General features: G+C 53.0%; 8 protein-coding genes across 8 annotated transcripts; 4 read left to right on the top strand and 4 right to left on the bottom strand.

Moving 5' to 3' along the window:
* Window positions 1-1842: 1842 nt before the first annotated feature.
* COCMIDRAFT_89716 (uncharacterized protein) lies at window positions 1843-3871 on the top strand (the record flags this gene model as incomplete). Its single annotated transcript, XM_007687693.1, has 2 exons — window positions 1843-2624; window positions 2728-3871. 2 exons carry the CDS (start codon window positions 1843-1845, stop codon window positions 3869-3871), a joined length of 1926 nt encoding a protein of 641 aa, XP_007685883.1.
* Window positions 3872-9321: 5450 nt separating this feature from the next.
* Window positions 9322-10827, bottom strand: COCMIDRAFT_3443 (uncharacterized protein; the record flags this gene model as incomplete). Its single annotated transcript, XM_007687629.1, has 5 exons — window positions 9322-9390; window positions 9648-9954; window positions 10059-10152; window positions 10212-10251; window positions 10300-10827. 5 exons carry the CDS (start codon window positions 10825-10827, stop codon window positions 9322-9324), a joined length of 1038 nt encoding a protein of 345 aa, XP_007685819.1.
* Window positions 10828-11856: 1029 nt separating this feature from the next.
* On the bottom strand, window positions 11857-12961 carry COCMIDRAFT_89672 (uncharacterized protein; the record flags this gene model as incomplete). The annotated part of the gene is made up of 3 exons (XM_007687692.1): window positions 11857-12422; window positions 12493-12792; window positions 12868-12961. 3 exons carry the CDS (start codon window positions 12959-12961, stop codon window positions 11857-11859), a joined length of 960 nt encoding a protein of 319 aa, XP_007685882.1.
* A 762-nt stretch (window positions 12962-13723) lies between these two features.
* On the bottom strand, window positions 13724-15403 carry COCMIDRAFT_3441 (uncharacterized protein; the record flags this gene model as incomplete). Its single annotated transcript, XM_007687628.1, has 1 exon — window positions 13724-15403. The coding sequence occupies one exon, from the start codon at window positions 15401-15403 to the stop codon at window positions 13724-13726; it is 1680 nt and encodes a 559-aa protein (XP_007685818.1).
* A 331-nt stretch (window positions 15404-15734) lies between these two features.
* On the top strand, window positions 15735-16527 carry COCMIDRAFT_34878 (uncharacterized protein; the record flags this gene model as incomplete). Its single annotated transcript, XM_007687658.1, has 2 exons — window positions 15735-16230; window positions 16283-16527. 2 exons carry the CDS (start codon window positions 15735-15737, stop codon window positions 16525-16527), a joined length of 741 nt encoding a protein of 246 aa, XP_007685848.1.
* Window positions 16528-17186: 659 nt separating this feature from the next.
* On the top strand, window positions 17187-17830 carry COCMIDRAFT_89709 (uncharacterized protein; the record flags this gene model as incomplete). The annotated part of the gene is made up of 2 exons (XM_007687691.1): window positions 17187-17572; window positions 17674-17830. The coding sequence occupies 2 exons, from the start codon at window positions 17187-17189 to the stop codon at window positions 17828-17830; spliced, it is 543 nt and encodes a 180-aa protein (XP_007685881.1).
* An 819-nt stretch (window positions 17831-18649) lies between these two features.
* COCMIDRAFT_89596 (uncharacterized protein) lies at window positions 18650-20588 on the bottom strand (the record flags this gene model as incomplete). Its single annotated transcript, XM_007687690.1, has 2 exons — window positions 18650-20302; window positions 20358-20588. The coding sequence occupies 2 exons, from the start codon at window positions 20586-20588 to the stop codon at window positions 18650-18652; spliced, it is 1884 nt and encodes a 627-aa protein (XP_007685880.1).
* A 310-nt stretch (window positions 20589-20898) lies between these two features.
* On the top strand, window positions 20899-21243 carry COCMIDRAFT_89500 (uncharacterized protein; the record flags this gene model as incomplete). The annotated part of the gene is made up of 1 exon (XM_007687689.1): window positions 20899-21243. One exon carries the CDS (start codon window positions 20899-20901, stop codon window positions 21241-21243), a length of 345 nt encoding a protein of 114 aa, XP_007685879.1.
* Between the last annotated feature and the right edge of the window lie 181 nt (window positions 21244-21424).

Genomic DNA, 21424 nt, shown 5'->3' with positions numbered 1-21424 from the left:
AGAGGGCGCGCGTCGGGATTGGCGTGACGCGGAGTTTTGGATGTACTTGGATATGTACGTACATGTGTAGTCTGGTTGGGGGGGGGAAGGGATTGCATGGTTTAGGCTGGCCGCGATAGGCGGCACACAGAGCACAGGTTGGCAGGAGCGAAGACATCAAAGTATGGTCTTGATTGAGGTCTTTGCAAATAATAATAATAAAAAATTGGTATTTTTGAGTGCATTGATTGTCACGGGCATAAGTTGGCAGCAGAGGACGGGCGAAGTTGGCCGGGGGAGGAAGAAAACGGCGGGCAGGGCAGGCATTGTGCAAGTGGACGAAGAATGACGCACAGAGGGAGGGACATGGACATGCAACAGTCTGGCGGGAACCCAGCGGCACGGTAATGCGAGCAGCAGTCGGTACAAGGACGGGCTAGAGCTGCCGTGTTTGTCGCGTCCTGGCTCACACAAAGGCCGATTGCAGGCAGATGGAGTGACGATGGGGTGGTAGCGTTGACGAGAGAGGGAGTGGGCAGAGGGCGGGTTAGACAGGGAAGCCTGGTGCGGGCAGGGAGCGGTGAGATGACTCGTGCACCTGGTGGGAGAAGGCGAGTTGAGAGGCGGAAGCTGGACAGATGACACCATGACCTCGAGGGCTAGAGGGCCGGGGGAGGGGAGGGCCAAGCCAGGCTCACGAAACAGACGAGAGGGCAAGTCGGGTGACGGACGGGGGCGCAAGCGGCGGGTGTGGTTGGATGGTTGGATGGGGCGTGGGCAGTGGGCATGATGATGACAGCAGCAGCAGCAGTGCGTGTGGGTGGTGGATGGATGGATGGGTGGGTGGCTCGCTCGCTCTGCGCGGCAGGCGGAGGCAGAGGAGTGGTAGGTGGTAGTATAGTGCACTGTAAGTAGAGTAGTAGGCGAAGGAGCAGCATGAACATGGTCTGTTGTCTTGACTGTTTTGAGCAGAGTTTTCACGCATGCGTCGATTTGATCGATACATACGATACATACCGACATGGGTGGGATACATGGTTACAGTATCTACATGGGCCGGCCCGCACAGGCTAGGCCAGTCACGACCAGCTCTGCGGCGGGCGAGTGATGGACGGAGGATTGGCAGCAAGATTGGCAGCAACAGGATTAGCAGCAGCAGGATTAGCAACAGCATCAGAGCGTCGCGCGCGATATGCGTGACAGCGGGCGCACTGGCGGGCGCGACAAACGGCTAAGCAGGAGGAGCAGCAGCAGCAGCAGAAGACTGGACTACTGGACTACTGGACTACTGGACTACTGGACTGGACGCGCCTTGCATGGCTGCATGGCTGCACGGCTGCACCAGACACTGGCGGGCAGCCGGCAAACACTGGCTAACACTGGCTAATGGCTGCGGGCGGCCCTCAGCTAAGAGGCGCCAGGGAAGGGTGCTGGAGTGATGCATCCATACCCGACACTATTGGGGCGTCGTATCCCACACCCTGGCCCGCGCCGTGCCCAGATGCCTCCCATGCTTCTGCTTCCCATGCACACCCCGCCCGCCCACTACCCACCAGCTTTAAGTCCGCGCTCCCGCCCTTCACCCAGAGCCCACCGCTGCCACTACCATCAACCACCACTGCACCTTTGCCTGCCCGCCTGCCCGCCTGCCGCTACCACTGCACGCCAGGCCCAGCTTCTCTGCCTTTGCAACATTGCCATCATCAACTCCCATCAGTGCAGCGCGCTGACAAGTCCTGTTGCGGCCCCCAGCCCTTTGCAGCTTGCCTAATCCAGCGGCCCACACCGCCACTCCCCCGCCCACACCGGTACTTTGCTACTGGTACCGCCCACCCATCCATATATACATACATAGAGCCCGCCATGGACCACTCCTACTCGGCCTCCCAAAATCACATGGACTTCCACTCCCTCGACCGGAAACCTTCGGCCTTCTCCTTTGACGACAACGCTACCCTCGACTCCACCATCCTCGACACACCCGTCCTCATGTCGCCCTCCACCAGCAACCAGGGCATCTTCTCGCCAGAGACGTCCATCTGGGAGGACTTCTCCGCTTCACAGTTTGTCGACCGCACAGCCACCAGCTCCGTTGTCAACACAAACGGCAACAACCCCTTCTTCACAGAGCAGAGCAACAACCCCTTCGCTCGCCTACCCCCCAACCAGGCCGCTACCTACGGCCAACAGTCATGGCCCGTTGCCGACAACTCTGGCTCAAGGACACCCACTCAATCCAAGCCCCTCAACCCCTTTGGACCCGGTGACTTTGGTGCCGCTTCCTTTGTCGACCAGCCCCAGATGCCCTTCCACGGACTCCCCGTGCACCAGAACGTCCGCCCCAGTGCCGTCTTCCAGGCCGCACCAGAGCAACCCATGTCCCCCCACACCCACTCCGACTGGATGGCCTTCAACCAGCAAGAGATGGACGCCCGCCCGGGTCCCAAGCGCATGCGACCCAACACCCCTCCCCGCTCCTTCTCTCCCCGTCGTGACGGCGGCATCCGCAAGAAGAATGCCCGCTTCGACATCCCTGCCGAGCGCAACCTGCACAACATCGACACCCTGATCCAAGGCTGCACCAACGAAGAGGACCTCAAGGAGCTCAAGCAGCAAAAACGCCTCCTTCGCAACAGACAGGCTGCGTACGTACTACCGCCTTTTGGTTCTTGGCTCCACGCTCCATGTTTGGTCCAATTTACCTCTTGGTCTATGCTCTCCATGTTTCATCCGCTGACCTAATCACAGACTTGACTCGCGGCAACGCAAGAAGAAGCACACTGAGGAGCTCGAGGAAGAGAAGAAGCAGTGGATGGAGAAGATTTGCCAGATGCAAGACGACTTCGCTGCCATGCGCCTCGAGTATGACGCCCTTGTTGCCGAGAAGGAGAACTGGCACCGTGAGTCCATGGAGATGCACCACATGGTCAACCAGCTCCAGTTCGACAAGGAGGAGCTTGTCCGCACCCACACCATTGAGACGAGCGAGCTCCGCAAGAAGGTCTCCGTCCTCACTGAGCGCCTTGAGGCTGCCACGGGCAATGGCATGGCCGTCGCCCCCAGCACCACCTTCACCGACTTCGCCTCGGAGATGGACAACCTCAACATGGGCAACAGCGACTGGGACAACTACATCTTTGTCAACGACTTTGCCTCTGACGACCAGCCCACTCCCCAGCAGAACCAGGAAGTGTCTCTTGTCTCGCGCACCAAGGACGAGGACAAGCCCGTCGCTTCTGGTCTCTTGCTCATGCTCCTCCTCTGCGGCGCCTTTGTTGCTAGCAAGTCTGGCACCGCTGCTCCTCCTATTCCCCGCATGCCCGACGAGGTCCGCGCTGCCTCTGCCACCGTCCTCGATAGCATCTTCAAGGACGCTGGTGTCGCAAACGGCCTGAGCGAGCAGAGCCTCCTTGCCACTCACGTTGCCGGTCTCGAGCCTACGCCATCTGGCATGGCCTGGCCCAAGACCACCATGTCTGGCTCGGAGCTTGCTGGTATCTCTGGCTCCAGCCTCGACCAGCTGCACTCTCACCTCACTGGTACCACCAAGGACCAGGAGCACGAGCAGCTCTTCTCCATCACCCCCGACCAGTACAACAGCATGACTTCCCTCGACTTTACCCGCTCGCGATACAGCGTCACGAGCGACGACCTCTCTGACCCACTCTCGCCCGGCGCCCAGCCTTCGCACCGTCGCAACCTTGCCGAGACTCTCGCCGCCATGCGGGAGCAGAACAAGGGCGACTCTGCGGCTGAGATCTACACGCGTAGTCTGCTTTGGGACAAGATTGCCCCCGAGGTCGTCCACGAGTTCAAGCGCATTGTCGAGGAGTCTGCTGCCATGTCACGGCCTAGCACTTCCGAGGGCACCAAGGTCGAGAACCTTGGCTAAGCAGCCCCACCTGGCGGGCCATCCACCCACACGCCACCACATACCACCACACACATAACACACCACCACACACATAACACACCACCACACACATAACACACCACCACACACATAACACACCACCACACATGGACACACCAACCCACCTTTCCTTTGTTAGTTTCCTAAGTTGCATTAGTCCTTTCACCAGCATAGCGATTCACTTCTTCCCCCTTGTCCAAGGGGCTCTCGTAGGGACACAAGTTGCATCACGGTCTGGCTGAGATACCCGTTGTTTACACGGGCATCGCCATTTCTTTTCTCAACGCTCTGGCCTTGCCAGTCTTCTATACTATGGGACGGCAACGTCGATTTTGGGTACCTTGTTGCCTGCATCGCTTGAGCATGGCGGTTGTTTCTTCATGTCGAGACCTGGTTCACGACTTCATCCATACTGGGTTTTTTTTGTTTTATTCCTCTTATTTCCTAGTCTTATTTCCTTGTGTTTGTCATGTCCTTTGCTCAGAAACACTCGAGATTGGCCTTGATTTTGTCTGTATCTATTTTGCACAGCGTAGCGAGCGTTGAGATTTTCCTTTTACGTTTACCACGAAGATTGAGAGAATTTGGCAACGAAGGATATGGGAACATGTATCGACGAGCATGATCAATGACGATTTGTCCATGACGGCAGACGAAGCGAAGAAAGATATTTATTGCGCATTCACATACACTTGTTTTGTTCTACTTGTTGCTTGTCTTGTCTGTCCTTGTTTGATGTTTTGTTGGCGAGCGATGCGATGATGGCATGAACAAAGTTGGATATGATTCTTGTTTTTTCCTGAAAGAGACGAGGCCTGTTTTTTCTTCCTGCATACCCCTCACCTTCCTGCATCCACACGCACATCTGCTTACCCCCCCCCCCCCATGACTTACACTCTACGACTGTCACGGCCCCCTCTACCATAGACCTTTCGGTCTTGTTTTTTTCTTCTTCCTTTCACAATACCCTCTTACCGCTCTTTCCCCGATGTTTTTTCGGGGAACGGACGATATTCCCCCTTGAGATACCAGCTTTCTTTGGCCATTTGGTTTTTTCTCGTTTTTTTTGCAGCGGCCGTTTCTGCGGCCCGTGGTCACAGATTGTGCGTGTGCCGAGCTTCATTGGTTGACAACAGAGCCGGACGCAACATCCATTTTTGTACCTAGGTCATCGACCGCGCCTTCTTGATTGCCCCATTGGCAGGCAACCAAAGCATGGCCGAGTCAGTTCTTAATGCTATCAGACGCTTCTTGCACTCTACCAAGCGCTTATGTCGCCGTGATACGAAACCGGCCATGCACACACACACTCTCTCTCTCCCTTGCTCGGTCACTTTTTTCTCTCTCTCTCTCTCTCTGCCTCGCCCCATCGGGCGCCCCATGTCTATGACCTAAAAACACACCACTACTGTGGGCTTCAACTTGACTGGTCCCCCACCAACATCATCGGCCGAGTAGAGTGAGACATTCTGAAACCATGCCGTCTTACCGTCTCCCACCATTGCTGACTTTGTGCGTTGTTATTGCATACCGTATATTCACTCTTGCATTTTTGCTCTCTCAGCTTCTCCCTCTGCTTGATCCTCCACCGAAGATAGCACCGAAACAACTAATACACACAGTACATACGCATACATACACCCATACTGCGCAAAGTGCATGCGAGGCAAGAAAAAACGCACGGTCGATCCCCATTTTTCGGGGTCCGGTCACTGACGGCTGGGGGTTAGACGTACCTCGCATCGCATGAAGCGGGAAGGGAGGATTAACATCGACCCACTCCGTTCTTCTCTTGACAGTCAAACTAGGTGTAGATGTACCATGTGCTGCAAGCGATACAGCCGCACTTTCCACGGCACACAACAAGGGCCCACAACTTGCCGGCCGAGCTGCACGCCTTGCATGTACTATACTGTACTGTCGCTGTATGTACAACATCTACCGCTTGTCGCGAAGCTGTGGATTCACACTTCACACTATACGGCTTCATACTCTACGCGGCAGTGATGGGATCCTCGATCATGATCGGGTGGCTCAGAGCACCCAAGACGACGTGACCGAGGCGCAGCATGCACAGCTGATGCCACAAGCCGCGCAAGCACACATCTGATCACTGACTCGATTAACTTTGCACATCTCCCGGGTGTACTTGCTCTATGTATTACACAGTACCAGCGAAATCGACGGTACCGAAAAAAAGCAATGACACATGTAAAAATGTCTAGTACATCTTACGCATGTCACAAAAGCAAAAACGTCCTGCGGATCCTCCCACAAACCCTAATCCCACTCACTGCCCTACCATCCACGCATGACGTGCGTGACATCTACATACAAAGGAAAAAAAGGAACTTTGTTCCCGCGAGCAAAAAACCAAGCAATACTGACATATACACAGAAAAAGAATGCTGATTTGCATACCCGTGATCCCCCATCCTGCCTCACATGACCATCCCCCACAAAAAGCACCTTCCGAACCGACCAAACCCCCCTTCCCCTTCTGTCCACTCCCATTGTAGGAAAAAACAACAACACAACAGTCAAAAGTCTCCACTACTACCCGCTGCTAACTTACCTAACCACACACCTTTCAAGCCACTTCCCCGTTTCCAACCCACCCATGCCACTTCCCACATCCATACACATACATACACCTCCTGCATCAACAAGTCTGTTTCAGAAGAAAAAAAGCGGCCCCGCATATACATACATACAAGCTGCATGTACAATAAGTAGTTACAGTAAGTAAGAGGGTCTCTTTACTCTAGTAGATTCTACACATGCTACATACATATGTATGTACGTACGACTTGTGCAGATTTTGTTGGTGCGGAAGACGCGTTTAGACACTTACATACACATACACATCATCACATCACCAGATTTTTCCCTATCTTGATATGGTGAGGAGGAAAGACAACAACGAGGGCGATGGGGTGATGGAGGGGTGTGTGTGTGACAAAAAAGCGTTACGGGCCCCGCGGAACGGTCCTGCCATGCACACATACGCATACGCGAAGCGTTGAGCCGGAGAAATCTCCGTTCTTTTTAACCAACAATAAACGACAACGAAGCCCCTTGCCTTGCTTACAGAGAGATACGTGGCTAGGCGGCCTGGGGGGGAGGGATGAATGTCTGGATGAATGTCTGGATGAATGTCTGGATGAATGAGTCTGGCGTGGTTGAGAAGGTTCAGAGAGAGAGAGAGTGTGTGTGTGTGTATGTACGCTTAGAAGGGATGGAGGATGAGTGAAAGTGAAGAATCACTTCGCGAAAGGTTGATATGGAAGGAAGAAAAAAAATGAAATCGCTATAATAGGTACACACATAACATATACAATGAATGATATTCCACAAGGATATACAAATGGATGCGATACAAGCCTTTTTTTTTGTTCTTTCTTTCTTTCTTTTTTCCCTACGCAAAGACAGCAAAAATAAACGGCAGGCATTCAACGGCAGCAACCGAGGGGAGAGAAGGAAGATAAAAAACAAAGAGTCTGCAGATAGAGTAGAATAGTGTTACGCTCGTAAATAAACGGTAAAAAAAAAACTCCCACCCTCGTGTATGTAATCCTTCCCATTCCTTACTCACACTTACAGCAAAAGGGAAGGAGGGAGGCCTAAGTTCTAGAACCACACACGCACACACACACACACACATGCACTCGAGAAGAGAAACAGTACTAGAGTTTGCACATCATCCGGGATTCCAACATGCCGGGCGAGTAGAAAACATGGAGAGACAAAAAACGCTTTTGATAGGACAAGATTCAGAAAATTCGATAAAAAAGAAAAAGTAGATCGGAATTATGTCGAGCATAGGCGCAAAAAAAAGAAAGGCAAAGCAGAAACCAAACAAGCAAGAAGATCTTCGCTTCCCCACGGGAAACAAGACGACGCGAGTGTGTGCGCCCCCCATCCATCCATCCATTTCCCACTCTCTTTCTCTACTCTCCCACCACCACCATCACCTACTTACTCACACGACATCGTCTCATGACTTTCCGCAAATGGAACGGGGGGGAGGGGAATCCTCCTAGTCGGGCCGACGGCCAGTATGGGTGTGGGCAACAAGAACAACGACAACGACCCATACCCGGTTCCGCCATCGTCGTCCAATATAACGTCCTTTATTTAGGATTGTATTTATCTTTCCAGATCCTACAAGCCAACCGCACACACACAAACTCGTTAGCACATGGTCTCATTATTATTATTGTTTTTTCCCCGGCGTTTAAAATCGGGACCAATCCAATCGGGGTAAATGGGAAATAATAGTCAAGTCCTGGGATCCGGCTTCCAGGGCTTTTTCTTTTTAGGAAAAGAAGGTGGGCGATGGTGGTAGTGGTGGTAGTGTTGGTGATTGCGGGCAACGAGGCGAAGGCACGACTATCAAAACGGGGGCTGCCGAGGCTGCTACTGCAAGTCGTCGAGATCCAGATCGTGACCAAAAAAGACGAGTTTCGTCCATGATCCGCTGGTGTCGGTCGGCTTGTCATGGTCGTCGTAGTCGTCTGTCGCTCTTCGCCGTCGCCGTCATCCGTCCGGTACGTAGTGTACGTGCCATGCGCGCCCCGAGCGAGGTTACCGTCATTGTCGCGATAGCCGTGGTGGTCGACGCTTTTTTTGGTCTCTCGTTCCAAATCCTTTTTGCCATTTGCCCTCTTTCAAGCCCGCACGGCCGTTCAGACATGTTTACTACTGTCGCGCCATTATGCATCTCAATTTCCAGCTCGCCATGATTTGATGCAATCATCTGACGGGTGCTCCACACACACATGAACGTGCTGAACTCCGTCATCGGCTACACCCTCCCACCCTTCCGCTGATGCTTACTCCAGAACCGAGGCCAGCGACACGCTGCCACGTGTAGCGCCGTAAACAGGCTTGTGTGCACCATGCACCCAGTGCGCCGGGTCTAGAGGCATGCCCGCTTCCACTATTGGCATACGACGACGAGGCTTGCACCAAACGGGTAGCGTCCTATTGCTGGTTTTTTCTCCTCCTCTGTCGGCGGATGCAATCATGTGTGCGTAGCGGGGAACTGGCAGCAAGTGTGACGGGTCGTACTGCGGGTGAGGGCGAGGGCCGCCGTTCAGCGTCCGCATCGGCTAAGCGAGGGGACTGTCAAAATGGTGCACTCGTAGCCAATCGACTCGCCTTGGCAACTGCGCGTTCAGACTGGTTGGCCTGAACGGACAATAGCGCCGTGCGTTGGATTGCTCCATCACGCCTGGTGGCGAGGTGTTGAGGTTGATTGAGGGTGCAACATCGGCTGGGACGGAATGGCGCGGGTCAATTGCCATACTAGCAGCTCGACATGTCTTGCATTGCGCGCGCCCTCTTGACACGGCATAGACTGAGGCTCGGTCCGGGGCTGATATGGATCCTTTGGTCCATGACGAGGGTAACGAAAGTGGTGCGACTTACCATGTGTTGCCTAATGTTTTGTTACCCTTGGATTCTGCGAGGCGCAGGAATTGAGCCGCTTTGAACTGGAAACAAGGCGCAGTCAGCATACATCCACATCAGCCGAGTTCTTGCTGCTGCTGCCCAAACAGTGAGGCGGAACAAAGGGGGACGCCGTGTCTCAGTGGGACATGGCGCATGATGACTGAGGTCCAGGCTGTACACTCTTTTCCAAGCTGACAGTTCGCGTCGTTATTGCATAGACTTGACCGGTCAAGCGGATGCACAAAGTAGTATAACGACCGTAAGGTAAGGGGAAGAAGGCTGACACATCTTTGCTTACCTTGTCTTTCTTCGTACCAAAGCCCTCGATGTAGCACCAGGCTACCTCATTCATCGCATCCGTGTCACCCAGGTTGGCAGCCGTTTCGTAATATTGCTTCGCCGCTGTAGGGTCTTTCTTGATACCCCAGCCATTGCGAAAGCAGTTGGCCAACTCATACATGGCCAGCACAAGTTCGCCTTTGGCTGCACCTCCTTTTTTCATGCCAGCCCCAAGTGCTAATTTTTCAACTTCAGCACTGTTCGATGCTGCCATGGACAAGTATTGAACGGCTTGCTCCTGGTTGGATTCACAACCCCAACCATGGCTGATACATAGTTAGTAGTGAATTGGATCAGATATTAACGAGTATTCGTGCGTCCATTGACAATTCCAGATTGCAGTTGAGAGAGAGACAGAGAGAGAGCTTACCGCAGGGCGAGGCCGTAGAGAACTTGAGCTAGAGCATTGTTTGCACCATTGGGATCAGCAAGTTTTCCAAACAGAGACGTTGATGCTTCAAGATCTTGTTTCGTTCTCGTCAGTTTCACCAGCAAGGCGCACCCATTTGTTGCAATTACTCACCTCCATGCTCGTGTTGTCGAATAGCCTCCTGTATGGTCTCCTATACAAAGCTTAGACCGGCTCTTGTGCTCTCCATAGTTGTGCGTACCTCATCCCCTGGAGCGCCAATAGTTGCACTGCGACGCCTTGGGGTCGTCGGTCGACCTTGTGACATTGGACTCATGGGCACATGGCTTGGTGTAGGGGGCTGGGAGCCGTGTTGCAGCCCTGATGTAACCAGCACCGTAGCCCTCCTTTCCCACTTGGCCTCCTCTTCCTCCGTTCGTGCTACTCCATCTCCGCCCACTTCTGGAAGATTGTCCGGTACGTTTGCCGATGCGTTCGACTTGCTTCGCCCGAGCTGGAACCGATGCCGCTCCCCGCCCTGTGACGAGGCATTGCTACGACTTCTGAATCTGGGAAATTTGCCTCGCGGCTCAGGTGACAAGAGAGGGGAATCGCGCTGGGGGTCACCGGGAAAGCTGGGGGGCTCGATCGTTTCTTGCGTCGACGTTGTGGTGCGAACGAACTGGAACTCCGGGACATTGGGAGAAAGGGTAGCCCCTGTCGGGGATGCAGGGCTTGCACCATCATCCCTGATTTTGTCCTTCTTCTTCAACAGGTCTTTGAGCGTCATGGTGTCGCGCAAATTGCCTCTTCTCGGGTCGGGCTTCGCGTTGCCAGCGCAGGCAAGGGGTTACGCGGCAGGAGACCTAGTATCGTTCGAGAACAGCTTCGCCAAAATTAGAGCGCGCCGTGCTTTCCCACTATTCAATCTTCAGGGTATTCTTATATCTTCGCAAAGTCATCGTAAATGTGGCAGAGTCGCACATTATGCTGGCGCGGGCTGTCGAATTGTAAGGCACAACGGACAGTAGGATGGAGGCTAAGCAGTAGTTCCAGCCCGCCTCAGCCTCCACACGGCACCGCCCCTGTCAGACCCTACACGGTGAGCACTTGCAACGCTAAGCATACGCAAAAACAACATCATCTCTACCGTTATGCGGCCAACTACGCTCCCGGAGCACATGGATATCAGGCGCGTCTTCATTATTCGCTTGGGCAAAGCAACTTCTGGACGTTTTGACTCTCAAGTCCCAGCCGTTGCCACATCCAGCGCTATCCATGCGTCGCCGTTTTGCCTATGTACGCAATCCAGTTGCTTACAGCCGCCACCTTTATAAATATATCCTGGCAAATACCTGCAGCGTATATGCAGCGTATAGCACATACAAACGCTATAGTAATATGTCATCCTGCAGATTTCTCACCACTTCAATATCCAATCACTCACAATATATACATCAATAGTCAGGGCATATTTGCATTGTTTCAATTCTTTTTCTCGTTACATGTGTTTTACTGTCATCTTCATCTTCATCTTCTTTCTTTCTTTGATTCGTTCAAACGTGTGCATAGGGTACAGCCCCTTGAAAAGAAACGAAAAGACAGCATAGAAAATCGCACGAAGGGGTATCACCGAAAAGAACCCTGAAAAGCCAAGGCCATCCCTAAACAGTCAAGACGAGCTGAACGCCATCAGGACGAAAACCTACCAGGTTATGAGATACACAAACATGAGACTTGAGAAGAAACAATTAGGCTGATCCATACTGGAAACAGAGCAAGGGAAGACATACAGTATCCAGGCATAACCAGACCTTGCTCACTGATCTGCATCGAAGGGAACGAAGTCTGCCTGCTGTGTGAACTGACGAGGCTCATAGTCAGCACCGGCCCTTGGTGTAATCTGCTCCAAGTGATCCTCGGCAGTCACCATATCCTCAGGAGTTCTGGAACGATAAGGCGTGTTCGACGAAGGAGAGCCTGCTGGTGAAGAGAGACGCGTGGTCTTTCTCATTCGAGAAGCACGGCGAACATGTCCCAGACGGCACTCATCACCGTAGCGACATGTTCCTGTGTTGGCAAAACTAGGGCACTCATGTGCATGGAGTTCGGCGCATTTGTCTCCCTTCTCACAGTAGCCCAGACTTCCAAACGCTTCGCAGTTTAGGGCAGCGGGATTGGTACGAACATGAGCGAAGCGACAACCGTCGTTAGCACATCGACCAGCTTGGAAATGCAGGCAAGTAGGCGCGTTGTGTGGAGAGGCCTCGTGTGACAGAGAGCACTGCTCTCCCATAGGGCATGCATCTTTGTAGAACCAGCGTTTGCACACTGCCTGCCTGTCTGGATCATGGACGTAAGGACACCCATGTCGTGAGCACACACCTGTCAATACGTTAGAGGCAAAGAGGGGAAAAAAAGGAAAGATGCCGAAAGTGTCGTTTCGTGGAAATACCTGCGGAAGTAAAGGTGCGACAGAGATCCTGGAGCTTGGTTGAATAATCGTTCGTCGAGGCGATGCTGTTCAGTGGCTGCTTCGATGGACCTTCACTATCGCTTGCCTCTCGAGACTTGGTCGCATCTATGGGCTTGTGCGTAGTCGGGCGCTGGTATGGATGATATGATCGGTTGGCGAAACCATGGCCATGGCCACCGCGCTTTCGATGGAAAGCGTTGTGGTATGGATTGGGGGAATATCCTCTGGCCTGCGCATTCTCGCGCTCTTCTTTCTCTTTCTTCAGGCGCGCAATATAACCTATCGTCAGACTGTCAACATCTTGCGCTCATGTTCCACCTATTTCGCGCTTTTCTGTACGCCTCTCCCACGTACTCTTGAGCTCTGCATAGGCGCGTATTCGTTCCTCCTGTGAGGTCATCGCAGTGATTTGTTCGTGCGTGTACGGCGGGGGCCCCGGTGGTGCCATATTGCTGTCGCTTGATCGGTTAGCAATGTACGATAACAGTTGGTAGGCGGGCGACAGAGGGCGACTGCGCGCGACGGCAAGTAGAGTGAGGTTGTCGAAGGAGAAAAGCAGCGGGGCAACAAAGAATAATATACTACGGTGAGGCAGCGCCCGTACTTGGCAGGGTCCAAGTCACGTGTCGGTTTCATCGTATTTATATATTCACATTCACAATCTGACAAATGCATTAATGTCTAGAAGAAGTATCATCCATTAGTCCAACCGCACTTACCAGACAGTTTTGATGTTCTCCAGATGTAGAGGAGCGATTGTCAGATAGTCATAGGGCAATATAGACAGAAAAAAACAAACACACACAGTCGCTGGACTCGCAGCGAATCGCCACTGTCAATTTTCTTGTTAGTGACACCCTTCGTGTGAAGACCATAACATTTCCTTTCTTCAAGCACATGTGAGTTGTTAGTCATAGTTTTCGAACTGCTGTCCATGTAGATATTGATTACAATTGACTTCTACATAGCCCTTGTTATGCAAGACAAGACAGAAAAGTATCAAGGGCACCGACACGTCTCGGTATGTGATAAGTTATAGATGAACGCCGTCATGCAAAGAGAGCTTATGTGCCCTATTCTCAATAACGCCGTAAGAATGTTGTGACCCTAGACGCCATCCCGCTGTGAATATTCCATTTCCCCCACGAACCAGTACCAAATGTTCAGACCGCATTACAAGGCGGATAGTTATGAAGATATGCCCCGTTTATTATTCATCCGCTTCCTCGTTCAACTGCTTACGTTTGATAGCAAGGTCTGCCTTCTGCTTGTCGATCTGATTCTGCACACGTTTCTTGAAGAGGACATTAGTTTGTCGGTCGCGCTGCTCTGTACTCTGAATAATGGCCTTCTCCAGCTCTGCGATTTCAGTTCGGAGCTGTTCTTGACGCTGCTCCTCAGCTGCGGCAACTTCGTCTACTTCGTCGCCATCCTCGTCAGAGTCTGCATCGTCGTCGTCGTCGTCATCGTCGGCAGAAGTGGCTGCTGCAGGTGTCGAGGCTGCAGTGTCGGGCTCGATAGTGATGTTGCCATTATGGCTGAGAGCATGCATGGCGACATCATGAGCGGTCGTGGGGGTGCCGACTTGCTCAACTTGGACGTTGCTTGAATTTGCAAGCAATGCATTAAGCTGGTCATTGTCGCCGGTGAACTCGACTTCGTCATCCATGAGACCCTCTGCAAGCATCTGCTCAAGATCGTTGGCGTCCATCTCTTCTGCTTGTGAGGCGTCGACCATTTCCTCGTCGGCCTCTTCTTCTGAGCTTGACTCTTCTTCTGAGCTCTCTGCGTCGCTGTCTATCATCTCATATTTTGTAGACACTGCGTTTTCGTCCTCAGCCAGCAGTCGGTTCATCTGCGCTTCGGCTCGCTCGACGTCGATGTATGATTTTCGGGGGCGGAAACGTCGCTTGCGAGCCCATTTCATGGGCGGTGTCAGGCCATGAGGGAAACGGTGTGTATCTGGGGAGATGTAGGACGGCAGTGGGTACTTTTTTGCCTCTTCCTCATTCTTGACCTCGTCGAGGACTAAGAGCATCTGGCAGACATCCGCAGTCTTGACCCAGTCCTTTTTGTTCCAGCTCTTTAGAGATTCGATAACGGCGGGCAGCTCAACCATGGTCGCAGCGTACATGCGGTTCTGTATCGTGAGCATGGCGCGGCGGCCCTCGCGATCAAAAAAGCGGAAGTGTACACCAGGGCCTCCTTGTGACACACTCTTCCCGATTGTCTTTTCTTCAATGGACTTGCGCAGTAGGTCGCAGTCTGGGCCAGGCTTCATCCGCAACACGAACTGTGACTCAATGGCTGGGTCGGCTTCTGCTTCCTCGGCTTCACTGTCGTACCCAACACCATATGGTCGTACTGGTGGCTTTCCTGCGCCCTTGACTTTCAGGATCGCCGTACTTCGAGTCGGGGTACTCGCATTCAGACCACCCTTTGGCTTTATAGACAGCTTGATAGACTGTGTGCGATTGTGTGTCTTGAGTAGTGGAGGCGGCTCCTCGACGGCTGCGAGGTGATCGTCGTCGTCGCTGTCGTTGGTCATGGCAAGACTCTTCGCGGTAGGCTTTGGCTTGCGCTTGAGAGCGGGTGAATCGACATGATCGCCCTCGTCGCGCGCCCTCTTCTTAGGACCGGGCTTTCCTGGAGGAATGGCATTGCCGCTCTCATCAACCTTTGGTTTTTTGGTGTATTTACGCTTGACCTTCGTTGCATCGGCGTTGCCCGCATCTGCTTGATCGCTAGGAGTAGGCGGCGGGATTTTAAACTTGAGCTTCTGGACTGGCTTCGCGGCGGCCGGTGTAGGCGCGTTGGATGGGGGAGGCGCTGCAGGCGCTGCAGGCGCATCGCTGGGAGCGGCGTCGGGGTTTTTTAGTTTGAGCTTCATCTTGGGCGGCGGTACGGATTATTTCGTCGGTTATTATGACAGGAAATGGACATGCGCCTTCGGGCGCGTCATTTGCGGGGATGTGCAAATGTGTACGGGCTTGAGAGGGCGGATGGGCGATGGTGGTGATGCGTCGAGGGTCGTCTTGGCGAGCCGCGAAGGTGAAGGGCCAAAGCTTCCAACCCGCGTACCTTCACTTTATCGACACTGACTCTCTTCTCAGCCTGACCACGATGCGCCTGTTCCCGCCGTAACATCTATCTCACCACTGGACCTCTGCATCGATTCTGTTTCTTCTACACACCACATATACACGCGCACACGTACAAGCATGTCCCAAAACGATCTCTTCCTCAATCTACTACGGCCCGCCGTCCTCCACATTCTGCGCGCAACAGGCTTCCAACATGGCAAGCCCTCAGCCGTCGATACTATCGTCGACTTGACGGCGCGCTATCTATCTGTCCTGGCCGAGCGAACAGCCTACAATGCCTATTCAAACCACAACGACCTCATACCAAACATCACCGATGTACGCATGGCCATGCAGGATTGCGCACTCCTTGTGCCGACCATGACAGCCGGAGAAGAACTATGGAAGGAGATACTACGGAAGCCGCTCGAAGAATACAATGCCGAGACAGGCGCACGCGAAAACGAAGCGGCACGACGTGACGCTGAAGATACCGCAGACATTACCGAGTTTATTGAATGGGTCAAAGGCGAACAGAATAAGGAGATTCGGCGCATCGCAGGCACATACAAGCCGGTTCCAACAAATCCGACTGAGCAACTTGACCAAGAGGAAATGGAAGATTATCTGAACAGTACGTTGCATGCGTTCTTATGATGTTTTCTGGAAATGCTAATTGCGCCTAGCCCTCATGAAGAAGCACAGTAAAACCGGCGTCGAATCGCGTTTCCAAGGGACTGTCTTGGGTGTTCCAGCCGAACCAAAGACTATCAAAATTGAGGGAGGAGCTGCGGATTCGATAGAAGAATGGTGTCGTAAGACGCGCGAAAGAGCAGCCAAAGAAGCGGAATCAAAACAAGAAAGTCGCAACCTTGCAAATCATGTCGAGATAAGAGAGCCTTCGGAGGATGTAGTGATGGAGATGGAATGAACCCCATTAGTCGATTATCGAAGCATAGCGAAGGCGTTTGGTCACATCATTTTCTGGCGTTTTGGGTTGTTGGGACTCGCAAGCAGATGGAAGCAGCTTTTTGGACATTGCTGTTTCGCTAGTATCCTGTTTATTTCTCGGGCTGGATATAGAGGCACGTGTGCCTGAACAGCACAAACAATTGCTTCAACGCCGCCGATGAATCGAGCGTACATTACTGTTAATTTAGTAAAAACGAGATGGAATAACGACTACGTGAAAAAGAAAGCATACAACAATCTGATATAGTATATGTGGAAGTGAACTTATGACGTACATGTCTAGCGGAGATGGTCGTTCCAACAATCCGAGTCGCAATTTAGCACCACAATAATCCCACCCACGCTTGATATCAAATTACTACATGCGAAGACTAAAACACGGCCTATGTACACATTAGTTTCCCACGCATTCAGACTAGGCACCGCATTGGTGGGGCTTGAAATGAATGACGGACGCGCCCCGCAGACGTCATAGCAATGACAAGGTGAACCCAAACAATCATCTCGACCTCTTCCACTCAACCAATTCTTTCTCCTTTCCTCCCCCTCCAAAAAAAAGAACACGCATACAGCCTCAAACCCCAAAATCCAATCTCAAACGCAAAACAAACATCAACAATGTCCGCCCCCTCCCAACCCACGACATCCCAAGCCTACACCACGCCCGGCAACCCCATAGAAAAAACACCGCAAGAACAATCCCAAGCTTCCTTCAACGCATCCGACAACGCGGCGTTCACCGATCAACGCATCCCCACCAAACAAGCAACCCACGAGCAAGGCCTCCAAAACGCAAAGTTCGAAGAGGGAAAAGGCGTCCACGGCGCACCGGCCGGCGAAGAAAGCAAAGGGCTAAGCGAGGAAGATGTAGGACGCCACAAGGAGTTGGATGGGCAGCAGATGGCTATGCCCGGGGAAGGAAGAGTAGCGGATGCAGTGGCGAGGAAAGGTGTGGGATTGGGAGGAGGAGGTGCCCAGCCGGGATTGGAAAGTGATTTGGATAGGTGAGTTTGATTCTTTTCTTTTCTTTTCTGCTGGTGTTGGAATGTATAGAGGGATGAGGAAAGCAGGATTTGGCTGACGGGAAGGGGTGTTTTTTTTACAGGAAGAAAGCAGAACAGGCAGAGGCGAGAGAAGCGATTAAAGCCGAGAAAGCGCAGGCTGGGGCTCAGGGTGGTGCGTTGGGACAGACGGGGGGACCGGCGAATCCGGTGGATAATGCTACGCAGGGAGGAGGTAATTATCCTAATTCTAGCTATTAGGACTGTGTGAGTAGGATGGTTTATGATGGGACATGTCTGGATGGGAGATAATGACATGGTTCATCCCTTTTTTTGTGTAATCAAGCAGTGTACAGTTGGATGTGTATTTTGATTAAAGAGATATCTAGATTCGAGGCACAGTAGAGGAAAACTGTCCCATGAGAATGTACATGCTGGAGAAATAAGGTCGAAAAGGACTTTACAGGGTCTCCATGTACCGCTCCATCAGAAAGCTACCAGCGACGAGGCAATTTTATTCAGTGGAAAAAAAGGGGAGTGTCACTAAAGGACACAACAAGAGACCGACAAGAATGACAATATTTGTTTGAATTTCATCCATTGTCCCCGTAGAGCTCCAGAAGAGCCATGGGAAACAATATAGTATTATGCCATCCCCCGTCCATACACTTCCAACATCTATATGCACATCCATATACGACCTGCACTGGTCCCCTCTAGTCTCAACCAACATGTGCAACGTAAACGTTATAAACAAAGATGGCGAGGGCTGCCTCGCGCACTGTCCTGATTCGTAGAAAACAAAAAGACAAGAAGCAAGAAGCAAAACGCCGCCGATGCGAACCTACCGCAGCTCTCTGCGCTCCATAGAAGTCGTGGCTGGTGGTCACAGTCATCGAAACGCCAAACGGAGAAACCCTAAGAATGAGAGAAGAAAGAGCAGGAAGAAAAAGAAGCAAAAACATTATGTACATCAACAAGACCCCTAGCCCTGTGACTAGAAAAGGCAACGATCATCGACGCGTAGACAAGGGGTGAGAAAGGGGGGGGGGACAAGAACAAGGGGCATGAGCACCTCGTCTAAGCACCCATGTTGTACGTGTCGAATTGAAAGTTGTTCATGTCGGTTTGGGGGGCAAGGCTGGGGTCGAAAAAGGCCGTGTTATCGAACACCATAGGCTCACTTGCATGCATAGTCATACTGTAGTCCACAAACTGATTTGGGTCTACAGGGACTTGGTTCATCAGTGGCATGGGCAGAGGCTGTTGTGATACAGGATACTGGGCAGCAACAGCGATAGTGGGGTCGAGAGTGTACGAGGCTGTGGCGGCGGAAACGGGGACAGCGATGGCGGCGGTGCTGGTGATGTCGAAAGAGGCGTTGTTGTCGATGGGCTCGGGCATGTCGTTGTCCGAGTTGTCGGCGGGGGATTGAGGAGTGGGCTTGTTCTCGACCTCCACCTCTTTGATCCAGTTTTGCTTCAGGTACTCCATAGGAGGGTGATCACCACCACCAATACCACCGCGCTTCTCGTCACTGCGACCCTTCCTGCCCCGCTTGCGGGGATGGAAGTGGGCACGGCGAAGATGGGCAGCAGCGTTGTAGTAGGCACCGTATACCTTCTTGTTACGGCAGTGTTTACAGTTGGCAAGAAACTTCTGGTCCGCTGATGAGTCGACGCAGATGTAGCCCTTCCTACGCGAGGCATGGGCACGAGCAATGTGACGATCGAGTTCGTGAGTGCCACGGAACCCATCAGGTCGCTCGTTGCAAAAGTTACACTTGATCTTTGGGTGCTGGGGTCGCACATAGGGCGTTTTAGCTATGACACCAACAGTTTTGGACGAGCCATCCTCTGACCGAATCCTTGTCATCTGAGCATTGGACGACGCAGACTCGGTCTCATCAAGGTTGTCAATTGCTTTTGGAGCAATCTTGCGAGACGCAGCTTGTGCAATAATCTCGCGCTCGCGTTGCGACTGGCGAGAGTTTGTCGATGAGGATACAGACACCTCGCTCGAGTCACCCAGGCTAGACGCAGCTGAAGTCGACCTCCGCATATCCTCCGCCAGGCACGACTGGTCGTTGTTGTTGTTGAAGAGGGTGATGTCGGAAGAGGCAAGTGCAGGCACACTTGCGGGAAGCGAAGAAGAACAAGACAAAGAAGCAGAAGAAGGAGAAAGGAAAGCTTCACTGGAGGAGCCAGTGAAGGAGAGAAAAGGAGACACACCAGCGGACTCGCTGATGGGTTTTGATTCGACATCAAAGGAATAAGGAAAAGTCCCATCCTCTGAGAGGATGGGCATGGTACATGAAGAGTCAGACTGAACACGCAACATGGAAACTTGATCGAAAAACAGAGGGTTGTAACTACCCTGACGACTCATGTTACTGGATTGAGTAACAGGCGTCATCAGAGCAGTTGACGGAGTTTGGGGCGAAGAGACATCGGACGATGAGCTCCACTGCGGGGTAGGTGTCAGTTGCAACTGTTGTGAATGCTGGGGAAAGGGGAAGGTGGAGGCGTCATGGGGCTGAATGCAGCTGCTGACATAGTCGTCAACGCTGTACTCGGCAATGGCACCGTCACAGCCAATTTCTGGCAGCGAGTGCAGACTGGGCTGCTTCTGTATCGATGAGTCAGAGTAGAGGGTGTAGTCGGTGTAGGCGCCAGTCGAGGGGTCGTTCATGGCAGAATCTGAGCGGTTCATGACCGGGGCCGAGACGGACATCTAGGGAACGTGTTAGAGCGGGGGGAAAGAGGCGCAGACCAAACAAGATCCATACTGAGAATTGCGTCACGTCTGATGCGGGGCAGGGCATTGAGCGTGGTATTTGTTCGGCTGCAGAGGCTGATGTGGGCTGGCAGGCGACCTGGAACCAGGCGTGATTCCGCTCCTCCTCGGTGAGGTGGGCGTTGCTGATCCAGAAGTTGCGCTTGGCTTGCTGGAGGAATTCGGCGTAGGTGTTGCCATTACTACTACTGCTACTACTACTAGCGGACAAGGTTGAAGCCATGAGCGGTGGTGGTGGTGGTAGCGTAGAGTGACGTTGTTTGGTGGGCTATGGGACAGCAGTTAGCACGGACGCAACGAGGAAGGAGCGATGGGTGCGTGAGTGCAGCCAAACTTACAGTCTGTAATGGTTTGCAAAGGCAGGAGCGTTGGACGTGCTTGTGCTTGTGCTTTGAGCGAGGATTGCGCAGGTGGGATGTGTGTAAATGTGAAGATGTGGCAAGCAATGTATGCAAAGGTATGTGAGACGAGATGGACGATCAAATGGTGAAAACGAGCGGGTTGCGTCGGGGGGGAGTCGGAGCCTTTTAGCCATGGCGTGGCGCACATGCACATGGGGGACGAGCGATGCGCTGGCTCGCGTCGGCGACAGTCTGACGCCTGCGGCCCGCGCTGAGCTGTGGGCAAAAAGACCAGGGCAGCGCTCAGAAGGGCAACGTGCCGTGGTGATCATGGCCCCGTACACACGCACACTATTGGATACGACGAGCCTATTCACGCCCCCATTTGCTGCCTCGCGCTGGCGAGCCTGTCAAGGCCCTGCAACACCCAAGCAGGCCCTTCCCCAGTGTCCATCCAGCCTGCATCCACCCTACAGCCCGCCGGCGCCCTATCGTGTATCCGCACTGGGCAAAAGGCAAGGCACATGTCCTGCATGAGGTCGCATCTGGCAGCCTGTGCGGTCAGTGGCAGCGCCATCCACCGCACCCTGTGGCCCTGGCGTCCAACCCACGTCGCCCATCTTCCCCGATGCGACATCACCAGCCCACCACATCGTCGTCATTCCATCCCCCTCTGCGAATCGCGGAAACGGCGGATCGCCCTCAGTCTCCTCGTCTT

This window comes from Bipolaris oryzae (genome assembly GCF_000523455.1).
Source record: "Bipolaris oryzae ATCC 44560 unplaced genomic scaffold scaffold_32, whole genome shotgun sequence".
Lineage (NCBI taxonomy): Eukaryota > Fungi > Ascomycota > Dothideomycetes > Pleosporales > Pleosporaceae > Bipolaris > Bipolaris oryzae.
Note: the sequence above shows the minus strand (reverse complement) of the source record. Positions and strands in the feature narration are given on the sequence as shown.